Source organism: Ovis canadensis, chromosome 19 (assembly GCF_042477335.2).
Source record: "Ovis canadensis isolate MfBH-ARS-UI-01 breed Bighorn chromosome 19, ARS-UI_OviCan_v2, whole genome shotgun sequence".
Classification (NCBI taxonomy): domain Eukaryota; kingdom Metazoa; phylum Chordata; class Mammalia; order Artiodactyla; family Bovidae; genus Ovis; species Ovis canadensis.
This window is the reverse complement of record NC_091263.1, coordinates 36,186,431-36,209,358: the sequence shown is the minus strand read 5'-3', so window position 1 is coordinate 36,209,358 and position 22,928 is coordinate 36,186,431. Positions and strand designations below refer to the sequence as shown.

At 45.4% G+C, this 22,928-nt stretch overlaps 1 protein-coding gene across 3 annotated transcripts in view; it reads left to right on the top strand.

The window, feature by feature from the left end:
- The window catches only part of ITPR1 (inositol 1,4,5-trisphosphate receptor type 1), a 348,152-nt gene that overhangs the window by 291,978 nt on the left and 33,246 nt on the right, over positions 1-22,928 (top strand). For all 3 annotated transcript variants that reach the window (XM_069561814.1, XM_069561813.1, XM_069561815.1), the window contains 7 exons: positions 1,648-1,770; positions 8,678-8,853; positions 13,164-13,328; positions 19,029-19,224; positions 20,755-20,847; positions 21,955-22,094; positions 22,686-22,851. In XM_069561814.1, the coding sequence (XP_069417915.1) occupies positions 1,648-1,770; positions 8,678-8,853; positions 13,164-13,328; positions 19,029-19,224; positions 20,755-20,847; positions 21,955-22,094; positions 22,686-22,851 (1,059 nt within the window). The remainder of the gene's footprint in view (positions 1-1,647; positions 1,771-8,677; positions 8,854-13,163; positions 13,329-19,028; positions 19,225-20,754; positions 20,848-21,954; positions 22,095-22,685; positions 22,852-22,928) is intronic.

The following is a 22,928-nucleotide window of genomic DNA, read 5'->3' as shown; positions in this document are numbered from 1 at the left end:
GATTGCCACAGCTTCCATCCTCGGCTGGGCCTCAGTTTCCCTCATTTATCAAATGAGAGATGTTAAACCAGATGCTACTTATGGCTCCAAAACTCAATGGTTTGGAAACATGGCCTCTTACCAAGTACGAGCATGTAAATGAGCAGTTATTAAATTATCCAGGGCTCTGTGTGATTGTGCCATAACTTTATTTTGGCTAGAAGTTTATGAAGGCTTGGTTACTGCTATAGGCATCGTTATAGAGTCATCGGATTTGTCACTAGCTGCTGTCCTAGAGTGAAACGGTGACTTTATTGGGAAAAAGAAATAACACGCTAGACATCCATTTTCACCTATTCCACGCTTCCCTTTAGAGGAGAATTATGTTGAATGAGCCTATCTTCTGGAAACTTTGCCTCTGGCATAGAGATGGAAATTATTCCCCCCATATCTATTCTTAAGCATCATCCTAAGTGTAAGGCGCCACCAAAGAATTCAGAGGAAAAGGAAGCACCCGTACACACAGTGTGGCCACCAGCTTGTCTGCAGCTGAGATGCAGCCAAGTGTGGTGTCAGCTGTCAGTAATAATGGGATAAGATAGCAGCACCACGTGAGACCTGATGCTTTCAAATTGTGGTGCTAGAGAAGACTCTAGAGTCCCTTGGATGGCAAGGAGATCAACCCAGTCAATCCTAAAGGAAATCAGCCCTGAATATTCATTGGAAGGACTGATGCTGAAGCTCCGATACTTTGGCCACCTGATGCAAAGAATCAACTCCCTGGAAAAGAGCCTGATGCTGGAAAAGATTGAGGGCAAGAGGAGAAGGGGACAACAGAGGATGAGATGGTTGGATGACATCACTGACTCAATGAGTTTGGGCAAACTTTGGGAAATAGTGAGCCACACGGAGGCCTGGCATGCTGCCATCCATGGGGTCGCAAGGAGTTGGACATGACTGAGCAACTGAACAATAACTGCCTCAAGGGTCTCCTGCCCCTTTCTCTACTGTAGCCTTTAGAAATGGAGCTTGGCTGCTGACCATCCAGGGAGAGCTCCTATTTCTGGTTCTTCTTCAGGAAGATGGCAGATGACTTGGTGATGGGAAAGGGGCTGTTGTCTTGCTTTCAGGCATCAGTGAGTTGGTGAAGAATTTCAAGCAGGGAAGGAGTGTAGAAGTGGTAACGTTCCTAGCCTGGGGCCCAGCTGGGCTGACTCTGAATGCTGTGTTCCCCCCCACCAGTACCCCCCCACTTTTCAAAGGCTCATTGAATTCTCCAGTCTCCTTGGGCATCTCCTCCAGTCCCAGGGCCCCAGGGGGAACTGAGGACTTGGCACATGAACCCTGGATAACCCCCCAGATTCCATAACTGTGGTGCTGATGGGGGCATGTGGGGTTTTTAGATGCTCCAGCTTTTCCCCTTTCTTCTCTTCCTCATCCCCCAATTCATCTTCTGTTCCAGTAAGGACTCCCAACAGAAACAAACCCATCTGATGTCGTTCTGTGCTTATGAGTCAGCTTGAAAACAAGTGACCATTTTTAATGTTTGGTGAAAACTGGGAACAAAAGTGGGCTTGTAGGGGCAGAGCAGGAGGAGGGGCCTGTGGAATTCCCAGCGTTCTGGCTCACAGTCTTGAACCTCATGGGGTTCTGTCTTTGTTTTCACAGCCCAGCCTGTCCTGTACTGGTGCGCCCGCAACATGTCTTTCTGGAGTAGCATTTCATTCAACCTGGCCGTCCTGATGAACCTGCTTGTGGCGTTTTTCTACCCATTTAAAGGAGTCCGAGGAGGTACTGCCCATGTCTTTAATTTCAAGGAAACTTCTAGAAACAGCAGGATGGCTATGACTTGCGTCTTAAATGGGATCCCTGGTAGTACTGGTGCAATTGATGGAATCCTAGTTCCCTGTTTTCAGACACGATGAGAGAGTATCTTTTACCCCGGGTTTATTTTTTGCTTGTTTTTTGTGTTTTAACTTTTGCAATGTTGTGTTGGTTTCTGCCGCAAGCAACGTGAATCAGCCATAATTAGACATACATCCTCTCCCTCTGGCACCTTCCTTCCCTCTGCATTGTCATCCCTTCAGGTCGTCACAGAGAACCAGACTCGGCTCTGTGTGCTACCCAGCAACCCCTCAGCAGCTATCCATCTTACACTTGATAATGTATATAGGTTGATGCTGCTTTCTCCATTCATCCCACTGACTCCTTCCGCCACTGTGGCCACGATGCCCTTCTCTACATCTTCAACTCCATTCCTTTCCTGCAACTAGGTTCATCAATAATTCTGTTTTTCTAGATTCCCTACATATGCATTAGTACACTGTATCTGTTTTTCTCTGACTTACTTCACTTTGTATAACAGGCTCTGGGTTCATCCACCTCACTAGAACTGACTCAGATTCGTTCTTTTGTATGGCTAAGTAATATTCCATTGTGTATATATACCACAACATCTTTATCCATTCATCTGTCGATGAACATCTAGGTTGATTATATGCCCTGGCTATTGTAAATAGTGCTGCTGCAAACATTGGGGTACATGTGTCTTTTTCAATTATGGCTTTCTCGGGGCATATGCCCAGTAGGGGTTGCTGGGTCATATGGTAGATGTATTTCTAGTCTTCTTAAGAAATCTCCATGCTGTTCTCCATAAGGGCTGTGTCAGTTTACATTGCCACCAGCAGTGTAGGAGGGTTCCCTTTTCTCCACATCCTCTACAGTACTTACTGTTTGTAGATTTTTTGGTGATGGCTATTCTGACTGGTGTGAGGTAATACACTGTGAGTTTATTTTTCAATTTAGTTTGAAATCATATAAACTGTTTATCCATATTTATTTCTCAGGAAAGACAGAGGAGAAGCAATATATTAAAAACAGTAAGAGATCATCTTAACCTCCTTGTTTTGTATGTCAGGAAACTATGTATCAGGGAAGCTGAGAGATTTAGCCGAAGACACACAGCCCCTTAGCAGCTGAGCTAATCCTAGAATGAATATAGATAACTTTGATGCTCAGTCCAGTAGATTTTTTTCCTATGCTGTACTTGTGGCATTGATTTCAGACTATAGAATTTGTAAAAAAATAATCTCTGGAATTTAATTGTTTTCTTTTTTTTTCTGGCAAGAGGTAATGGGAGGCAGGGCATGAATGACTTTAGACCAGACATCCTTGCCTTTTCAGTCGATTAAGAGCTGCGTGTTGTTATTCACATAATGAGATATGCTGTCCATGGACTGCATAGATTTCCTTCCCCCATCTCCTTCTGGTCATCTGTGTACACATTCTACACATTCTACTGAGGAAAGGCAAACCACTCAGAAATAGCATTTTTCTGTTTGGGGCTCCTCAGTTTGCTTCACAGCCTTCTGGAGACATTGACAACTGTGGAGTTCTGGGGGCTCCCCTTCTTTTAAACTTTCATGACCCCCTTTTCTGACACCTGCGACAGCCTCCTGGGAGGCTGACTTTTCAGCTCAATTTTTCATCAGAGCTTTTTGGCAGATCACCTCCACCATGTATGTTGCAACCTGGCAGTAGCTACCTTCTATAAAACAATGGGATGAAGAGCCCAAAAAGTAAGAGAATAAAAACAAACAAAAAAAAAAACAGCACAGAGGTAAATCCAGAGCAGGCTCTGCTCTGGAGTTTAATAATGCAGATGTGTGCATGACTGAAGTAAATTTAAGGTCCAATTTAAAAGTAACCGTGTGTTCTGTGGTATGTCCAACTTACTCATTTGAGGCATTACCTTTTCAGTTGAGCCTGAAGCCATGTGGAAGACTTCACTGGAGTGATGTTTTCCCTGCAAGGCAGTACTTAAACACAAGCCCAAGGGGTATTTTCCTTTAAAATGGATTATGTCAGGATTCATGGTGTCCCTGTTGGAAAAGTTGGGCAGGTCCACAGCGCTGCAGGGTGTTCTCCTGGGGGGTGTCTGCCTGTGCTGGGCTGCCAGTTAGCAGAGGTGAGAGTGTGAAGTGTTCAGCCAAGAGCTCAGGTGGAGGGGATGGAGCCCTCTTCTCACCTCCAGGGGCTATCACATCACAGCAGATTCTTCAACTAGTACTTTGGGTGTGTCTTCATTTCCCCCCTCCACTTTTTTAAAAACTATTTAAAACTGATTGTTATTCTGTACCTTGGCCATTTTCATCACTGGTCACTTATGGCAGTTTTGAGGCCGCTGTCTGGGGACAGTTCATTGATAGCTCCCTCGTCTTCTGTGATAAGCCTCATTCAATGCAACAGCTAGACCTACAGAGTCTGGACTTGGTGTCCAGGCCTGGCCCAAACGCTCACCTGCCACATGACTCTGGGCAAACCATTTCAGTTCGTCCTCCTTATCCTCCCTATTAAGCAGTGCTCAGGTTGAGCCAGTAGTTGTGACACTGAGGTGTGGATTTGGAAATCCCTGTAGTGGTCAGGAGAAAATAATTGCTGACCCAGTCGGGATCTCTGGAGCATCCTGTTTCTTGCCCGTGCAAGTTCAAGACCTACTGGATGATTATTAAAGGTCCTTCTGGCTTTACAGTGTAGCACTCAAGGTGGCATTGACCCTGGATCTGTAGAAATCTAGGCTTCCTGTTTTGGCAGTGTGGGCTTTAGAACTTTGTGCCAATGCACTCAACAGAAAATATAATCAGATGTCCTTTGAGAGAAGGAGATTGATCTGACGTCAGGAAGTCCTTTCCATTATACAGTGACAGAAATCCCCCTCAAACACATCAACTCACTCAGAGGAATTTTTTTTCCTTTTAAACATATTCTGGGGACATCTATACTCAGTGTTGACCATCTTCAGGAAGAAGGTTGTTTCAGCCCTATCTAGAAACAAAATCTGATTGGTTACCTGAAAGTATTTTTTTAAGAGAAATATTTGTTCTTGTTGAATCCTGAAACTAGGGTTTCCAAAATGTCCCTCCTGCAGGAGTTTACTGACCTTTATGCCAGTGTGGCTCTCTGGCTTGAAAGGCTTGTGGCTGCCGAGGACACTGTGGCCTTAAAAGCTCCTTTTCAAAAGTTTTTTTCCCCCTTTGGTTGAGAACTGAGAGTCACACAGTCTTTAAAAAGCATGAAAATTTGGCAGCTTCAGAATTCTTACTGAATTTGTAAGCATGCCATGGTGATTAAAGCCCATAAAGTACTACTTTTTAAACTTTCTTACTGTTGAAATTTTCAAATCTGTACACAAGTGGAAAGAAGAGTATAATAAACTGCCACATACCCATCAGCCCATCTTTAACAACATTTTGCCTGTTTTGTTTCATTTATACTCCTACTGTATTTTCTACAAGATTTTAAAGAAGTCTAGACATCTTGTTTCACTGTGCATCTCTTAACTTCAGAGAATATTTTTAAATGTGTATAATCACCATAGCATTCTCATATCTAAAAAGAACTAACAATAAATCATGTAATGCTGCTGCTGCTGCTGCTAAGTCGCTTCAGTCATGTCTGACTCTGTGCGAGCCCATAGACAGCAGCCCACCAGGCTCCCCCGTCCCTGGGATTTTCCAGGCAAGAACGCTGGAGTGGGTTGCCATTTCCCTTCTCCAGTGCATGCCTATCCCTATTCGTGTTTTTCCAACTGTCTCAAAGAAATCTTTCTATAATTGTTTCTTTGGAATCTAACATTAATTTTTTTCTAATAATTTTTAAATTGGCGTATAACTGCTTTACAATGTTGTGTTAATTTCTGCTGTACAACATCGTGAATCAGCTATATGTAAATAAATCCCCTTCCTCTTGAGCCTCCCTCCTACTTCCCCAATTCCATTACCCATGCCTAGGTCATCACAGAGCACCAAACTCCCTGTATTATACAGCAGCTTCCCACTAGCTATTTATTTTACATATCTAGCATTAATTTTTAACTCTGCTTTTTGAGTGGGAAGACCGCAGATTTTTTATATTGTCTCTTTCAGGATTTGGGTACATGTGTTGTACTGGTCACATTTATTATACTGAGATGTTAAGAGGCAGTTTAAGATGATGATTATGCTTAAGAAAATGAAAGGTAAGCCACAAGCTGGGCAAAAACACTTAAAAAACATGTCAGACAAAAGGCTTATATCTAGCCTATAGGAAAAACTCTTATAACCCAATAATAAAAAGACTACCCATTTAAAATAATGGGTAAAAGATTTGATCAGATATTTCACACACACAAAAAGGATATATGAATAGTCAATAAGAACATAAAAAGATATTCAACATCAGTAGTTATTAGAAAAATGCAAATGAAAACCACCTAGATATGTTATGAGAAACCTACTAGAATGGCTAAAATTAGAATGACCAACAATACCAAGCATTGGTGATGATCTGAAACAGTGCAGCTCCCACTCTTAGTGATGAGAAGGGGAAATGGTAGCATCAGTTTGGAAAATAGTATGGTTAGGTCTTCTGAAGTTAAATGTATCCTTAGGGTTCTCAGATCTATTTCCATGTTTTTGTCCAAGAGAAATGAAAACATATCCCCACCCCAGAACTTGTACTTGAAGTTTCCCAGTAGCATCTTTCGTCATAATCTGGAAACAACCCCAGTATCCATTAATTGTTGAGTGCATAAATAAATGATGACACAGCCCTGTTATGGACCACTACTCAGCAATAGAAAGAAGAAGCTATTAATATACACAATAACATGAATGAACCTTAAAAATTTTGCTAAGTGAAAGAATTTTTAAAAACTGCCTACAATATTATTTTTCCAGTTTTTATGCAGTTCTGGAAAATGCAAAGCTACAGTGGTAGAAAGCAAATCAGGAGTTGCCTAGGAGTGGAGATGGGGCAAGGCGTCAGCTGCCAAGGGCGCAAGGAAACCTCTTAGTGTGATACGATGTTTATGTCTCAATTGTGTTAGCAGTTACATGTGGTTAGATGACTGTATAAACTGCCCACAGTCATGCACTTAAAATGGATGGATTTTTTTTTTTTAATGATGGTTAGGGACCATCAACTCTGGTAGCATGTATATTTGTGGTAGATTCTGTTTCATCTTAGGTGAGATACATAACCCAAAACTCCATTTTCTCTGTGGTAAATTGGTGGTGATCATAGTACCCTCTGGAGAAGGCACTAGTGACCCACTCTGGTAATCTTGCCTGGAGAACCCCCGGGACAGAGGAGCCTGGTGGGCTGCCGTCTATGGGGTCACGCAGAGTCGGACACGACTGAAGCAACTTAGCAACAGCAGCATAGTACCCTCATAGAGTGCCAAGAGGAGAAACTAAGTGATCATCCAAATGAAGGGCTTGATACCATATCTAACAATTGTTAAAAGGACAGGAAGGGACACACCTGACCCTAGGACCCACTTCTTCCTGCGTTTCTGGAAATCTTCTGCCTTTCAGTGCCCATCCCTGATCAGATTCTCCTTCCGGAAGATATCAAAACGGAAGAGGCAGGTGGCTGGGGTCTGGGGACAGTTCTGAGAGAGAAGGTGAGTCTTGGCAGGTGTGGACAAAAGGAACTAGGGCAACCCACAGGCTGGTGGGAGAGCCTGGGACCTGCAAGGACGTTGCTTTCCCAGGCGGCGCTGCCGTCCAGGCAGCTCTGGAGAAGTGAAACTCCTTTATATAAGCAGCCTTAATCATGTAGTGCTGCTTGTTTACATCTGAAGGAAACTCAAAATGTGACAGCATTTGAAATAGGGGTGTTTTTTTTTTAATGAGTGTTTTACAGAACCTTATTTTTAGCCCTGTTGGCTCATGTTATATAACTGAGCCGTCTCGTGGGACACTCTAAATAGAACTTGCAATAGCAAGAGATGACAGAAACTGGTATAAGCTCTTTGACTACAAGGATAATCTAATTGTAGGATGATGCTAATGATACGGAAGTTGCTTTCCTCCTTCCCTTGAAGAAATCTGATGCGGGCAGGGGACCTGCGATTTTCCTTTGCATACTTTTAATAGAAATTAGAAGTCTGTTCTCCCAGTTCGCCTCCCTGAAGAGTGAAGTGTGACACATGGATGAGTTTTGCTTGTGGAACAGACCCATCTGATGGATGCCTGCTGGGTACTTAGCGCTTCCCTTCAGGAGACTGGAGTCCAGGGGGGATGGAGCTTGGAAGGGGGGGCACTGACTGCTAGAAAACCAGTATCCCACAGGGCTGAGCAGGGATACCGAGGGTCAGAGACAGAAGGAGCACCTAGCCTATTTTGTGAGGAGAAAGGGGATGGGGGAGGCTTCCTGTCAGAGGTGCATGCGTACGTGCATGCTAAGTCACTTCAGTCATGTCCAGCTCTTCACTACCCCATGGACTGTAGCCTGACAGGCTCCTCTGTCTGTGGAGATTCTACAGTCAAGAATACTGGAAAGGGTTGTCCTTCTCCAGGGGATCTTCCCAACACAGGGATCGAACCCACGTCTCTTTATGTCCCCTGCATTGGCAGGTGGGTTCTTTACCACTCATGCCACCTGGGAAGCCCCCTGGAAGGGGTGACATCTAAGCTAAGACCTCAGGTGAATAGGAAAGGGAGAGAATTTCCCAGGTAGAAGGAAGACGTCGAAGGCTTAGAGGTTAGACAGCATGCATGTGACTGGTCATGTCGGGGGCAGAAAACTGGAGGTCAGGGTTGGGCCAAGGCAGGCCAGAGAGGTGCTTGAAGAAATTGTCACTGAACCCGCTCAGGTGTGTCCCCTCTGTGAGGGGAAAGCCCTGATCTCTGAGAGCCCTGCCTCCTGGTTGCAGGGACCCTGGAACCGCACTGGTCGGGGCTGCTGTGGACGGCCATGCTCATCTCTCTGGCCATCGTCATCGCCCTCCCCAAGCCCCATGGCATCCGGGCCTTAATCGCTTCCACGATTCTCCGGTTGATATTTTCCGTCGGGCTACAACCCACACTGTTTCTTCTGGGAGCTTTCAACGTAAGTATGAATCCCTCCACTGCCTTTTTTTGTTTGTTTATTTCCATCTGAGTAGGAATGCCTTCCAGTCTCCCTGGAATTTTGGCCTGTGCCTGCAGTGCAGAAAAATATATCCTTTGGGTGAGCTGTTAAAATAGCAGAGGAGAGCTGCAGGTGGGCATCTCCCTCTTCCCTTTTCACGGGACAGTGGACCCCTTCATGTGCTCTCTGGACACTGGCAGTCTCATTGTCGGGATATTTCTCTCAGAATTAAGCAAAGGGAGAGAGATGTTGAGATTTGGGTTCATCGTGCCCATCAGGTCATAGGTGTGCTAGGACAAGAGATTGTAGTCAGGAAGTCCAATGACTGCATTGAACACAGCCCTCGTTTCTGGTGAGGACCGCAGAGAACAGAGCAGAGAGGCAAGAGGGACTGTTCAGAGAGGGAGCAGGTAGAGAGGTCAGACGAGAAGCCAGGCGTCAGAAGATGGGTTACCGCAAAGTCAGTAGTGACGTTTGGAAGTGCCGTTTCAGTGTGTCCAAAGCTTCCCGTGTGCAAGGGTGGACGTCGACTCCCTCTGTGGAATCCTTAGGAAATGGTCATGACTGATACCAAGCCATAAATTGGAGAGGTTTCCTGCCAAAAAGGAACAAGTTGGGATCTGTGGGCATCTAAAACCACCTTCCAGAGGTTTCTGCCCTGAGCATATAAGGAAGCTGAAGTCACTGCATAAAAATGGAAGTGATATTGCAAAATAGGTTAATGCTGTAATTTAGGGCAATGATAAATGTCCCCAAATGGGTGTTCAGATGGCAGAGGCAGTAAGGGTGTGAGAGGACAAGAGACCACTTCAAGCTGACACGCTTAAGGAGAGGAAGTTTTGTCTCAAAGAATGGAAGCCATCAGGCCAGGAGGCAGGAACTGGGAGAAGCATTCTCTCAACTGGTGGAAGCAGCGAGGCAAGCCCAGACCTTCTTAAGGGACAGCCAACAGTTAAGTTTCACCTCCTCAGTGGTTCATGTACTGAAATATAGGGCCTGATTCTGGACAAGGAACCTGGGCCCCAAACTTTAGGAAAACCCACTGGGGCTCCGTCCTCCAGGTGGGCCTGTCCCAATTTGATAAATCTTGGGTGAAAAGGGACTTCCTTAGTCAAATTAATGTGGGAAATGGTGGGTCAAGGAAAATGCAAGGTTTTTTACTGAAAGATTTCTGAGACTTTAACCTACTGATAACACATGAGGGCTTCCCTCATATCTCAGTTGGTAAAGAATCCGCCTGCAATGCTGGAGACCCCAGTTCAATTCCTGGGTCAGGAAGATCCCCTGGAAAAGGGATAGGCTACCCACTCCAGTATTCTTGGGCTTCCCTTGTGGCTTGGCTGGTAAAGAATCCACCTGCAACGTGGGAGACCTGGGTTCGATCCCTGGGTTGGGAAGATCTCCTGGAGAAGGGAAAGGCTACCCACTCCAGTATTCTGGCCTGGAGAATTCCATGGGCCGTATAGTCCATGGGGTTGCAAAGAGTCAGACACGACTGAGCAACTTTCACTTTAACGCATGATGAATCTCTAAGAAGGGAACACTGGGTCTTCATATTTCCCAAACTTATTTGCCCACATGTTTTGTAAAGTGTAACTTGAAATTAGTGTTATATGGAATATAGGTTGGGAAATTCTATTCCCAATACTGGTAAGTGACTCAGGGCTTTTTGGTTTTGTTCTAGAGATTTTTTTCTGTGGACCATCTGCAAAGTTTACCACGACACAGTTTCTGTTTTATATTTTGGTCTTTTGGCCAAGAGACATGTAGGATCTTAGCTCCCTGGCCAGGGTTCATACCCGCACCCCCTGCATTGGAAGGTGAAGTCCTGACCACTGGACCACCAGGAAGGTCCCTGACTCAGGGTTTTTGAGCAGAGAATTGGTAGAAGTAAAGTATCGTTGAGAAAACTCCCTCAGTAGAGGCATGAATATATATATATATGGATTTGAATTGGGGGTAGGTGAACTGGAGGCAGGGGAACCCCTTACAGAGTCATGTCCCCCTTACATGAGACAAGCCTGCCTCTTGGTCATAGTGGAGAATGAAGATACAGATGTCAGAGCTTTGGAGGAAATGGTGACACATGGTGGGCATAGGGTCTGAGCCTTATGCCTGAAAACGGTGCGTGGCTTGGTCCTTTTCTCTAGGCAGCGAAGGTATTCCTATCTTTACTGGGTGGTGAAGCAGGCAAGAATAATTCCAAATTTTCAGTCACGTAAGACTGGGAGAGGAATAATGCAGCCAGCTACACTGAAGTCAGGCAAGACCTGGTTTTCGGGGTGCAGATAGACCTGAGTTATTGAGTTACTTGACTTGAGGTGACAGGACTAGCTATTTGTGTTAGGCCTGGCATTTAGAAATGTATGACCAGAGTAAAAGAGACATGAGCACTGAAGGAGGCAATGCAGGCTTCACCTGCAGTGAGTGGAAGTATTTTAAGAAAGAAATACAGAAGACACAAATAGAAGGAAAAAGCACTATCTCAGAGGTTGCCTTCTATGAGTTAATTCTTTTGTTTCTCTGCTCTTATGTCATTCCAGAGTTTTCTCTTCTGTAACATCAATCAGTTGGGGAAAAGACCCTATGTGGATAATTGGTGGCCATTCATAATAACATTAGCCGGGGGAGGGAGGGAGAGATGGGAAAACTAAAACAATGAACAGTTATTTAGAGAGGATTAATAAAAAAGAACACTTACATGGAGCAATGGGAGAAGGAAAGTAGCCGTGAGAAAACTAGGGCAGAAGTTAAAGAGGAGAGCAGATTCAGGTAAAGCAGATTGCTCCATTGTTAAGATTGTAGGGCATGACACGTTGGAGGTCCAGGAATGCCAACCAGAGCATGGCCTTTTTTCCCTCTCTTGGAAACCTCAGCACAGTTCATTCAGAATCGATGATGTTTTCTCACCCTAAAAAAGATCTGACACTGGCAAAGTTTAAAATATTAAGGAAAAAAAGACCTGGTGGATTGAAAGTGGAGCCTGTCTGAGAAAACCTAACCTTCTCCGTGGGTGTTGGCTTCCTCCCTTATCTGATTGCTGAGAAGCTCACTTGCACTGACCCACCAGATTAACTGGCAGCATTCCCCCAGCACCTGTGGCCAAGCTAGCTCGGGTGGCAGGACATGGTTTTACAAAGTGCAGCCAAAGCGCATTCTCTCTGGCTTTCTCCTGAGTTAGGTTTTTCTAGCAACATGTTGCTAAAGGCAGACTTGCAAGCTTGGGATTTCTATCAAAGGTAGGACTATCTTACACAGTAAGTCAGCCTTCAGTTTCAGGGGTCAGAAAACCTACTCCATGCTAATAAGCAAAGAAGAAAATGTGACTGAGAATCAGGAGGCTGGCTTCAGGTGTAGCTGAATCCAGGAGCCCAGACGATAGCATAAGGGCTCATTTCCTCTTGTTTGCTTCTGCACTGCTGGTACCCTCAGGCTCTGTGATAATGCAGGATGGATGCCAGCAACCTCAGAGCTCACTTTCTCTCAGGTTCAAGGTCAAGGATAAAGAATAAAATTGTCTTAGCTGCAGTCCCAGCAGAGATCTCAGGGGGTGTCATTGATTCCATTTGGTCACATGCCTATCTCTGAACGAATCATTGTTGCCAGGGGAATACAGTATTCTGATTGGCCAGGATGGAGCCCCACCCAGACCTCAAGGACCAATATAAAGGAAGGGATGGAGCCCCAGCGATAAAATAGAAGTTATTTCCGGAAAGAGGGGCAAGGGACTAGAACTCATCCTGAAGTCCCTTTCTTCCCCTACCACCCCAAGAAAATTATTTTTCCGTGTAGAATTAGGAGCAGTGGAAAACAAGAGCTGGCTGCTTCTCATTAGATTGCAAAACTCTAATGCCTAGAACGTAACAGAAATTCAGAAAACACTTTTAATCATGCTTATCACAGGGTTAGTGGATTGAGGTGACTTCTGTGTTTGACTAACTCATGTAAGAATGTTAGAAATGATTCATATCTCATCTTGAAAATCATAATTTCAGTATGTGCGAATTTTGTTTCTGTCATATACAAATGCCACTTGATTAGCGTTGTGCATGAGGTTGTTTGACTGTCACATTAACTTGTAATAATGCCTGAAAAGCAAAGTAATGAAATGACTGAGATCCACAGAACAGTTCTTGGTGCGTCTGGTGGGCACTTGGTGCAAAAGGAAGCTTCTGTTTGGGGCAGAGGCGCCGAAAGACACTTGAGGGCAGGTTGCCCTCAGTTCTCACCAAGAGTCTCAAGTTTGGCTTGGCCCGTGCTTCTCTCACTGTGGCTGTCATTGTTCTCAGGTCTGCAACAAAATCATTTTTCTGATGAGCTTTGTGGGCAACTGCGGGACGTTCACCAGAGGCTACAGGGCCATGGTTCTGGATGTTGAGTTCCTTTATCATCTGCTGTACCTGCTGATCTGCGCCATGGGGCTCTTCGTCCATGAGTTCTTCTACAGTTTGCTGGTGAGTCGCTGGTGTTGAAAGATTTTACATGCTGGAAACTAGGAGAGCATGCTCTGTCCTTCCTTCTCATCACAGATCGCTCCTTTTCACGGTGACCAGGGTGCTTGGTCTAAAGAGGCAGTAGGCCCCTGGATGCAGTGTTTGGGGCATCAGGAAAGGAAAGCTACTCCCGAGAAAAGGTCTGACTAGAAGGAGCCCTGGGGGTGTGTGATCACACTGCCTGCATGCACGCTCAGCCTGTTACTTTACAGTGATAGACGATGCCCGCAGCCTGGATCAGGAAATGTTGCCTCCACACACCGTCCCCGCCCCCTTTGTTTTTCTGTATTTCTTGGGCTCAGCCAGCACTTACCAAAAGAATGTCTGTATGACTCTCCCCTTCTGACAGTTCTCATGGGATCCATCTTCCAGTGAAAACATGTAGTAACAAGAGCAGGAGCTGTTTTCAAAGACCCAAGACCCCATGGCAATGAACTTGATAGATCATTTATGGATCCAGGAGACCTTTTCAGCGGAAGCTGTCATGCTCTAGTCCGAGCTGAGTGGTTAAATGTCTTGATCCTATTATCTTCCTCCTGAGCAAGCTTTTAAGTGACAGACCACTGTCTGCTTATTCTCTTGTCATTACAGGGAATCTTGAACTGTGGAGTTGTAGGTAAAAAACCATTTCCTTGTACCTACATCAAATGATAGGAAGCATAAAATTGACCTTTCTGCCAGCAAAACCATCCATAAAGGAAATAGAAGAAGTATATTAAAATGTTGCTGAGGATAAAAAATATTCAAAGTCTAGGTGTTGACTAAAGATGAGGGACTTGGGAATTCCCTGGCAGTCCAGTGGTTAGGGCTCTGTGCTTTCACTTCCAGGGGTGCAGGTTTGATCCCTGGTCGGGGAGCTAAGATCTTGCAAGCCATGGTGAGACAAAAAAAAAAACGATGAGGGACTTATTTGCAAAAAAAGGCAGAGCAAGGAAAGCACTTTCAGGAGGTGCAGTCCATGTGGTCTCCAGGCTGGTGGCTTAACTGCTGTGTGCTGCTCACATCTACAAAATGGGGAGAGCAGTCCATTTCCCCACAGGGCCATCACGGGGATTCTCCACTACTGCGCATGTCAGTCTGAGACTAGCCCCACAGCAGAAATGCTGCGCGAGGGCTATTACTACTGTCTCTGTCAGCCCTTCTCCCATCCAAACACCGTAAAGAACGCCAGGACTTGCCCCTTCCATTAGCGGTGCATGCTAGCAGAGATATGGATTCTTCCCCTTCATTTTAAAAATAGGTCTGACCAGACTTTGAGGTTTTAGGCAAAGAGGTCTCTAGATCCACCTGTGATGCCATTAGGTGCCCTATTTTGGTCACTGTCTATCAGAGACCTTTCGAGTTCTGTATATATTTCTGAGCCTTTTTGTCTCACACAGTAATCTGTGGAGGGGGTTCTAGCTTGTTGGCCTCTCTTTCTTAGGCCAATAAATTCCTGGTCTCTCTGAGAAAAGGAAGCAAAGTTGAGTCGGGGGGCTCTGCCATCCCTGCTGAGGGGGGGTCTCACTTGTGAGATTGGCACAGAAATGCCATCTCGCCCAGGGAGAGGGTGACTCTTCCTACTGTCTACTGTTTGTAGGTAAAATTAATAACTAACATTAAAATTTGTTGGTTGATGGAAAATTATTATTAGGGTTGGGGCCCGCTTCCGCTGTGTTCATGGAAAAGTCCTCCTCTTTAGTCCACTGGCAGTGCTGCCTGGTGTCAGAAGCCAGGGGGTGTCACAGTGAGTCTGGGCAGCGTCGTCCCAGCCCTCCCGGGCTTCACAGAGTAGAAAAGAGCCGTTACTGTGAGTTACTGACGTGCCCCATGGGCTCCTTCCGTCCCCTCTCACGGGTGGGTCTGCCTCGGTGGTGGGCGATCTCTGCATGTGATCCCCGGCGAGGCTGGGCCTGGTGAGTCAGGTCACCTGCCCGGAGTCCCACACGAGTCAGGGGCAGAGACACGACACGCTGACTCCGGGGTCTGAGGGTTGGAGTCCGGCCCTGAGCTACCTTTCATTCGAGCCTGAAGTTGTTGCCTCAGTGAAGGCAGTATTTCACGGCGCCATCTGCAGGCCCGCTCTCCCGGCTCTCAGCTGTCGCAGGAAGATCAGAGATGCTCAGAGCTCGCTGCGATGTTAGCTGGGCTCGGTACACTTTGAGAAGGACCTGCAGGATCAAGCGAGACCGTGGTTGGATGCCTCTCCTCAGTGCTGCTGAGGGGTTTCTAAACCATCTGGGCCTTGACTTTCTGGGACATCAAGTGAGGTGTTCCTTTTGGGGTCAAAGCAGCATTTGATGTGTCTGTTGAGAACTGCAGGCAAAATACTGAAACTTCACTTTATTCCACAAATGAGGAAAGCCTGTGACAGAAAGGAACTGGAGGGAGACTGGGAGCAGGAAAAAGCCACATGTCACCAGCTTGTGAATGCTCCATGCCAGCAGGGCAAAAAGGCAGGGCCGGTGACTGTGGTCTAATGTAAGTTCACCCCAAAACTGGCTGAACCCGGTCCCCATCCGCATTCAAGCCGCGTCCTTAGAAAACTATTAACATCCCGAGATGAAAGTGTGCAGAGTTCATTCACAGGCAGGTAACAGAAGGAGAAATGCAGATAGTCAGTAAATGTGCAGGTATTCTAATGTCAAACAGTGACATGCTAATTAAAATATGATCCCGTTGTTGGACCCATGATGTAAGGAAAGGTTCAAAGGTGTGAACATGCCCAGTTTTACTGAGAGTAAGCCAAAAAGAGCATCATTTTCTAAGTGGTTGGGATAAATTGGCATAGCCTTTCTGGAAGGCAGTGGAGCAAAACGTGTGTGTGATACAACATTTGACCGAACAATTCCATTTTTAGAAACGTGACGGAAAGAAATGACTGGATAGGTGAGTATAGAGGCATGTACACACAGAGGTGTTGATCACAGCATCACTCTTAATGATATAGAATTGAAACTATATTGACCGTTTAAAAAAGAAAAATATGAGGATTGAGTAGACAGCAGTTTTTCAATACGCTGGAATACTAGGTGAACATTTTTGTTTTTGAAACCAACATGAACTTTATGATTTTCTTCCTTAGGTCAAAATCAGAATAATTATAACAGAAACAAAGCTTGTGAAGCTTTGTTCACAAAAACATCATGAAGTAAAACTTGCCTTAGTAAAGATCCATGTGCATAAAATGAAGAAGCTCTCCAAAATCCAAATAGATCTAATTGTTCTTTTTATTGAATATTGACATAGATAGCAACTCTGTTGCCCAAATTCAAGAGAGTATAAATATCTCAGGATGATATTAAAATAATGTCTAATATAAAATAAATGAATGTACCAGAAGGAAGAGATAAAAGGTATTTCCAGAAAATTAGAACACTGCTTATTGTTAACCAGAGTTGTGTTGATACTTATTCATTTAGATTTGGAAAAAGGATACTATTTTAGGGACTTCCCTTGTAGCTTAGCTGGTAAAGAATCTGCCTGCAATGCAGGAGACCCTGGTTCAATTCCTGGTTTGGGAAGATCCGCTGGAGAAGGGATAGGCTACCCACTCCAGTATTCTTGGGCTTCCTATTTGGATCACACTCTTCCAGAGATATTGAGTCTCTCAATCAAGTTGTAACCTGGGCAGGTACTTTAAATACGTGATCTTTTATTTTACCTGAAAATGTTCATGATTCTCTTAGAAGGCAAGCCAACTATATGCCAGATTATGGTATAATACTTTTATAAAAATATATATGCATAAGTTACATTTTTTTCAATTGTAATAAGGCCAGAAGGAAAGAACTTATTGAATAAATATCTATGGATATTGGAATAATTAGCATTTTTTGTTTTTCTTTTTCCTTTGTGCTTTCAAAAGTCTCCTCCATTGAACTCGTCTAATTTTCTAGTTAGAAGAAAGCTTTTCCTTATTACAAAGTAATGCATGGCCATTATTTTAAAATCAGAAATTATAGATAAGTGAAAAGAAAAAAAATCACTTGCTATTACAGTGATTTGGGGGTTGTATAATCTCTACAATTTTTACTCGCAAAAAACAAGTGTCATTTGTTGTCTGAAGTTGCTCTTTCTTGCTGCTTCATAGTGGCTTGCTAGAAAATATTTAACCAGCATTAACAGCAGCATTAGCCTTTTGTACTCTTAGATCTGAATTAAGGCCTCTTCTCTGCTTCCTTTAAGTGTCCTCCTTTACCCGATGCCCTTAACTGGCCTCAGGACACAGACTGGCCTTCTGGAGGCAGAGGGCTAATTGAGCAGAAAATGAACTCCGAAGTTAAATTCTGCATTGAAAGGGACTTTGAGATCAGCTAGTTCAGTCCACTGATTTCACAGATGTGGAAACTGAGGTCCAGGGAGGTTTCATAGCCCGATCAACATCTTGCAACAAATTAAAAGCGGAGACAGGGTTCACATGCCTGTCCCTGGACTCCGTGGGCTCTGCAGACACTCCCTGGAGCCGTGGTAGAGGCAGGATTCTCAGGAAGAGATCAGATGGCATGAGCAGGACCATATTAAAACTAGCTCCCAGCTCCAAAATAACCCCATTCAGCCCTTCTCTAGTGGCTCCCCACCATTTCTCCAGCCAAATATCTGAGATTATACTTCTTAGATAACCAGCCACTGGTCTCCTATACCTCTGAGTACCTACGCTGGGCCTCCATTTCTCATGAAGCCAACTTCTTGCCACGCCCAGGCCCCTTGGCAGAGGTCAAGCCGAGATTACGAGCGCGTCCTGAACAGCAGGTTGTCTCAGCCCCTCCCAGTGGGATGAGAGGCGGTGAGGCTTCCTGGTGTGTTACCACCACCAGCGTCCCTGCCACGTTCTGTCAGGGTGGCCTTGGCCCAGGCTCTTCATCAGGAAAGTAATGATAATTACCATTGGCTGTGCACTTAGCACATATATATGAGTGTATGCTAAGCACCGTATATATATTGTCTCTTTATTCTTCATGGTAACTCTGTCTCTTCCACTCTGCAAATAGCAAGACTGAGGCTCGCAGAGGAAGAGGTTGGTAGCTGGTCCTGGTGACAGCAAGTGGCTGAACTGGGGTTTGAACCTCTGTCCAACTCCAGAGACCCTGCCCCCCGGCCTGGCCCTTAGCAGAACGTGCGGTCAGGGCCCAGGACTTGGCCAGTCCCGTATCCAGAGTGCTGACCCTTAACAGAAGCTCCATCAAATGGCCCCTAAGTGAACACACACCAGGCCCCTCCTCCCCTTCCTCTCCCCCGTCCCATGCAGCTCCCTGGTACAGGCCTGGGTTTTGTCCCAGGACCTCGAAACTGTATGTAGACAACTTGAAATCACTATTGGTTTCCACCCTCCTCTTTGATATTTGTTTTTCCTTATTTTTACCATCTTGGTTTTCACCATTAAGACGGGCAAGTGTAGCATATTGAGAAAAGAGTATAATGCTTTTTAAAATTTTTATTTTTAATTGAAAGATAATTGCTTTACAATGCTGTGTTGGTTTCTGCCATACATCAACATGAGTAAGCCGTAGGTATACATGTGTCCCCTCCCTCTTGAACTTCCCTAGAGTAGAATGCTTTTGAGTTAGCCAAACGGTAAATTCTTTATAAATGAAGTTATCCTTGGGGACATCGATGTCCGTCTAATAGAGATGCTTCTTAACATTGTCCCCTTGACATCCTTTTTTTTGTTTGTTTTTAAAGCTTTTTGATTTAGTGTACAGAGAAGAGACTCTGCTCAATGTCATTAAAAGTGTCACTCGCAACGGCCGGTCCATCATCTTGACGGCAGTTCTGGCTTTGATCCTGGTTTACCTGTTCTCCATCGTGGGCTACCTTTTCTTCAAAGATGACTTCATTTTGGAAGTAGATAGGCTGCCCAATGAAACCTCTCTTCCAGGTAGGTTTGGACCTTCTGATCTTTTTTTAATGTTAAAAGAATGTTTCCTGATTACAACCGAACGAACAATGACGACTTTGGCAGTGTAGGTATTTCCCTAACACTCAAGAGTGTGAATTGAATACAGGACTTAGTTTTCACTGCATTCAAAGGGTGATATGATACGTCAGATGCTAAGTGTGAGTGTCCAAATGCTACATTTAATTTATGTATTGAATTTCTATTTTAAACTTGTGCAACGTTTTCTTAAAAGTTTGACCAGTGTATATTGAGAGTATGGGAGTAGGCATCCCTTGGCTTGGTAAGTCTATTTCTAGCAATTTATCCTTTAAAAATAGAACTGTAGAAGCAGATGTTCATTGCAGTGTGAAATTGGAAGCAATCTCAACATAAGGGAGTGTTTCATTAGAGTATGGTTCATCCATGGGGTGGTGAACCCTGTGGATATGGTTTGTCTTTATAAACCTTCATGGAAAAGTACCCAAGATATGGTGGGAAACTGGAGAAGAATAACTACAATAGGATCTGTGTAGATAGTTTTTTTTAATGAAAAATCTCACATCTGTGCTCAGTTGCTGTCATGTTCGACTCTTTTGTGACCCCATGGACTGTAGCCAGGCTCCTCTGTCCATGGGATTTGCCAGGCAAGAATACTGGAGTGGATTGCCATTTCTTTCTCCAGGGGATCTTCCCGACCCAGGGATTGAACCCATTGCATCTCCTACATTGGCAGGCAGATACTTTACCGCTATGCCGCCTGGGAAGCCCCTAAAAATCTCATATATATCTTTTAAAATATGGAAGAATATACACCCAAACTGCACGTAGTGGCTGTCTCTTGGACCTTTTTACAATGTGCAGGTTTTACACTGAGCTCATATGATTTTAATTTATAGCAAAACCAGAAGAGATTTCCTGTTACGAGAGAGAGAGACAGTGATCATACACTTGAGTGATCCCCAAGTGCTAGTTTCCCTCAATTAAAATACTTGACACTAGTAAGTGAAATATTACTGATTTTTCGTCAGATAGCCAGGCACCCTGAGTCCAAGGAGCAAACTAGAATTGTGACTAAGCCAGACAAGCCTTTTTCTCCCTCCCAAAGGCTGCGTTCTTGGCATGTAACCCCAGCCTCCAAGTTGACATTCACTGCCAACCATCTTAGGGTTCTGAACTAAACTGATCTGATGCCATTCCTGCTTCTCACACAGACTTGGTCTAAATCTTGCCGGAGTCTGTGTGTTCAGTAGTATCTGTCAGGGAGTTTCAGCTGTTTGTCTTTAAAGTTGGAGAGGTGCTATTTAAGTGCGATATTTCTAGTAAGCTTACAGGAATTGACATTTCTGGCTTTTCTCCCATCCAGATCACCCAACGAAAGTGTAAATTGCATCTCTGCTTCGGATTTATAGGCAGGATTGGAGGGTGTTATTTATGTAAAGAATTGTTTAATCAGCCGTGAATTTGGGACTTCAAACATTTTAACCATATGCTGCCAGATTGTTCATCATAAAATTGCCTTCTCTCTCCCAGAAGCCAGCGAGAGTTTGGCAAGCGAGTTCCTGTACTCTGACGTGTGTAGGGTGGAGACTGGGGAGAACTGCTCCTCTCCGGCACCCAAAGAAGGTAGGACCTCGCAGCCTTAAGCCCCATGTTAGTGCAGCCTCCCCACAAGGCTCAGGGTGCAGGTGACATTGGAAGCAGATGAAGGCAGACTCACAGCTCAGAAGGCCAGTAGCAAGGAGGAAAGGCAGGGAGAGAGGAGGGGAATGAAGAGAGGGGGCGGTCTATATGGGAACAAAAGAGCGGCTTAATTGATTCAGCCAGTATTTACAGAGTGCCCACTATTTGCCTGGGACTGTGTTGTATTCTGTTGTTGTTGTTTAGCCTCTAAGTCGTGTCTGATGCTGCCTTGGAGGTAGAATACAGCATGACTAGGGAAATGATCATGAGGAGGAAGAGTAGGAAGAAATGAAGCCAGAGAGGTCCACAAAGGACCAGATTATGAAGGGTCTGCAGGTCAGGATAAGGAGGTTAAAGCTAACTCAAAGGTTGATGCAAGTTGTTGAGAGGGGAGTGATATGAGACTGGTGTTTTAGCAAGACCCTTCTGGCTGCCGCTGGAGAAAAGAACAAGGCAGTCAAAAAATTTCCCCCCCTGAACACCAGTCTCCAATTTAAGGTGTAAAACGATTTGTTCAGAGGGCCAATTGTAAAAGGTTGCTGTTGTTTTTATGGTTATATAGTTGCTCAGATTCTTCTGTGAGACTCTTTGCGACCCCATGGACTGTAACCCACCAGGCTCCTCTGTCCATGGACTTCCCAGACAAGAATACTGGAGGGGTTTCCCATTTCCTCCTCCAGTGGATCTTACCAACCCAAGGATAGAACCCGTGTCTCCTGCTGCATTGGCAGGCACCTTCTTTACCACTGAATCACTAGTGAAACTCATAAGCAGCTATCTAAGTTGAAATGTCTGTTCAGTGCTGGGACTGGAGTTGAAAATCTGAAAAGGGCACAGTATTTTAGATTTAATAGAGGTAAGGGCAATTCTGGGCTTGAGAAATGAACAGGGTTTAGTAATGAACAGAGTGGTGACAAAGAAAGCCTTTGACGCTTGATTCTGGGTCCTTTCTGTCCGCTGGTGAGATGGCATTCAGGAAGCATGATCTGCAAATCCTGGTCTGTCTTGCCGCTCACGTTCTAAATTCCCCCTGACTTGCCGTGTTCGCAGAGCTGGTCCTTGCAGAAGAGACAGAGCAAGATAAAGAGCACACGTGCGAGACGCTGCTGATGTGCATCGTCACGGTGCTGAGTCACGGGCTGCGGAGCGGGGGCGGAGTGGGCGATGTGCTCAGGAAGCCATCCAAAGAGGTAGCTGCGCCCCAGGGGAAGGAAGGTGGGGAGGCGAGGGGGGGGGGGGGGCGGGGAGAGCGCAGCGCAGTGGGCTCCAGTGTAAACTGCAGACGCGGGGGCAGCACCGAGAGCCTGATGGATAGACGCGCAGAGCCAGCTGCTTAGGGCTCCTTTTCACTCTGGTTCTCATCAAATTGTGATGCTGGGCGGAAGCCCCCCCCGCCGCCATGGAAAGGGGCAGCTTCCGCCCTCCACTCTGTCTGCTAAAATGATTCTTTCCTTCAGGCCCGTCTGGCCTTCCTGAACATATTTGCAAACCCTTTAGATCCCAGGAAGTGGGCAGGTGCCACATGACACTTGGAGAACTCACAGTGTACCCAGGGGGTGTGAAAAGAGATGAGGTTGTGGCTTTTACAGCTTGATGCCCAATGTGCTGATGGGGGTGGGGTGAGCCAGGGGGCTTGGGACATCTGATTTGCGTGCATTCAGTCCCACTCCTCTGCCCTGAGGTCTGCAGACCCAGGGGTTGGGTAGGGGGGTACCTGCTGACAGGTTACACCACCTGCACCCCCACCATCCCTGCCCCCTACCCCCACTCCTCTTTTCCAGGAGCCCCTCTTTGCTGCTCGAGTGATCTATGACCTCTTGTTCTTCTTCATGGTCATCATCATTGTCCTTAATCTGATTTTTGGGGTCATCATTGACACCTTTGCTGACCTGAGGAGTGAAAAACAGAAGAAAGAGGAGATCTTAAAGACCACATGCTTTATCTGCGGTGAGTGGTGCACCCGGCTCCTGCTGGGGCTTTGGGATGGGGTGCTCTGGCCCTCAGTGGGAGGGGCTGCTGCTGCC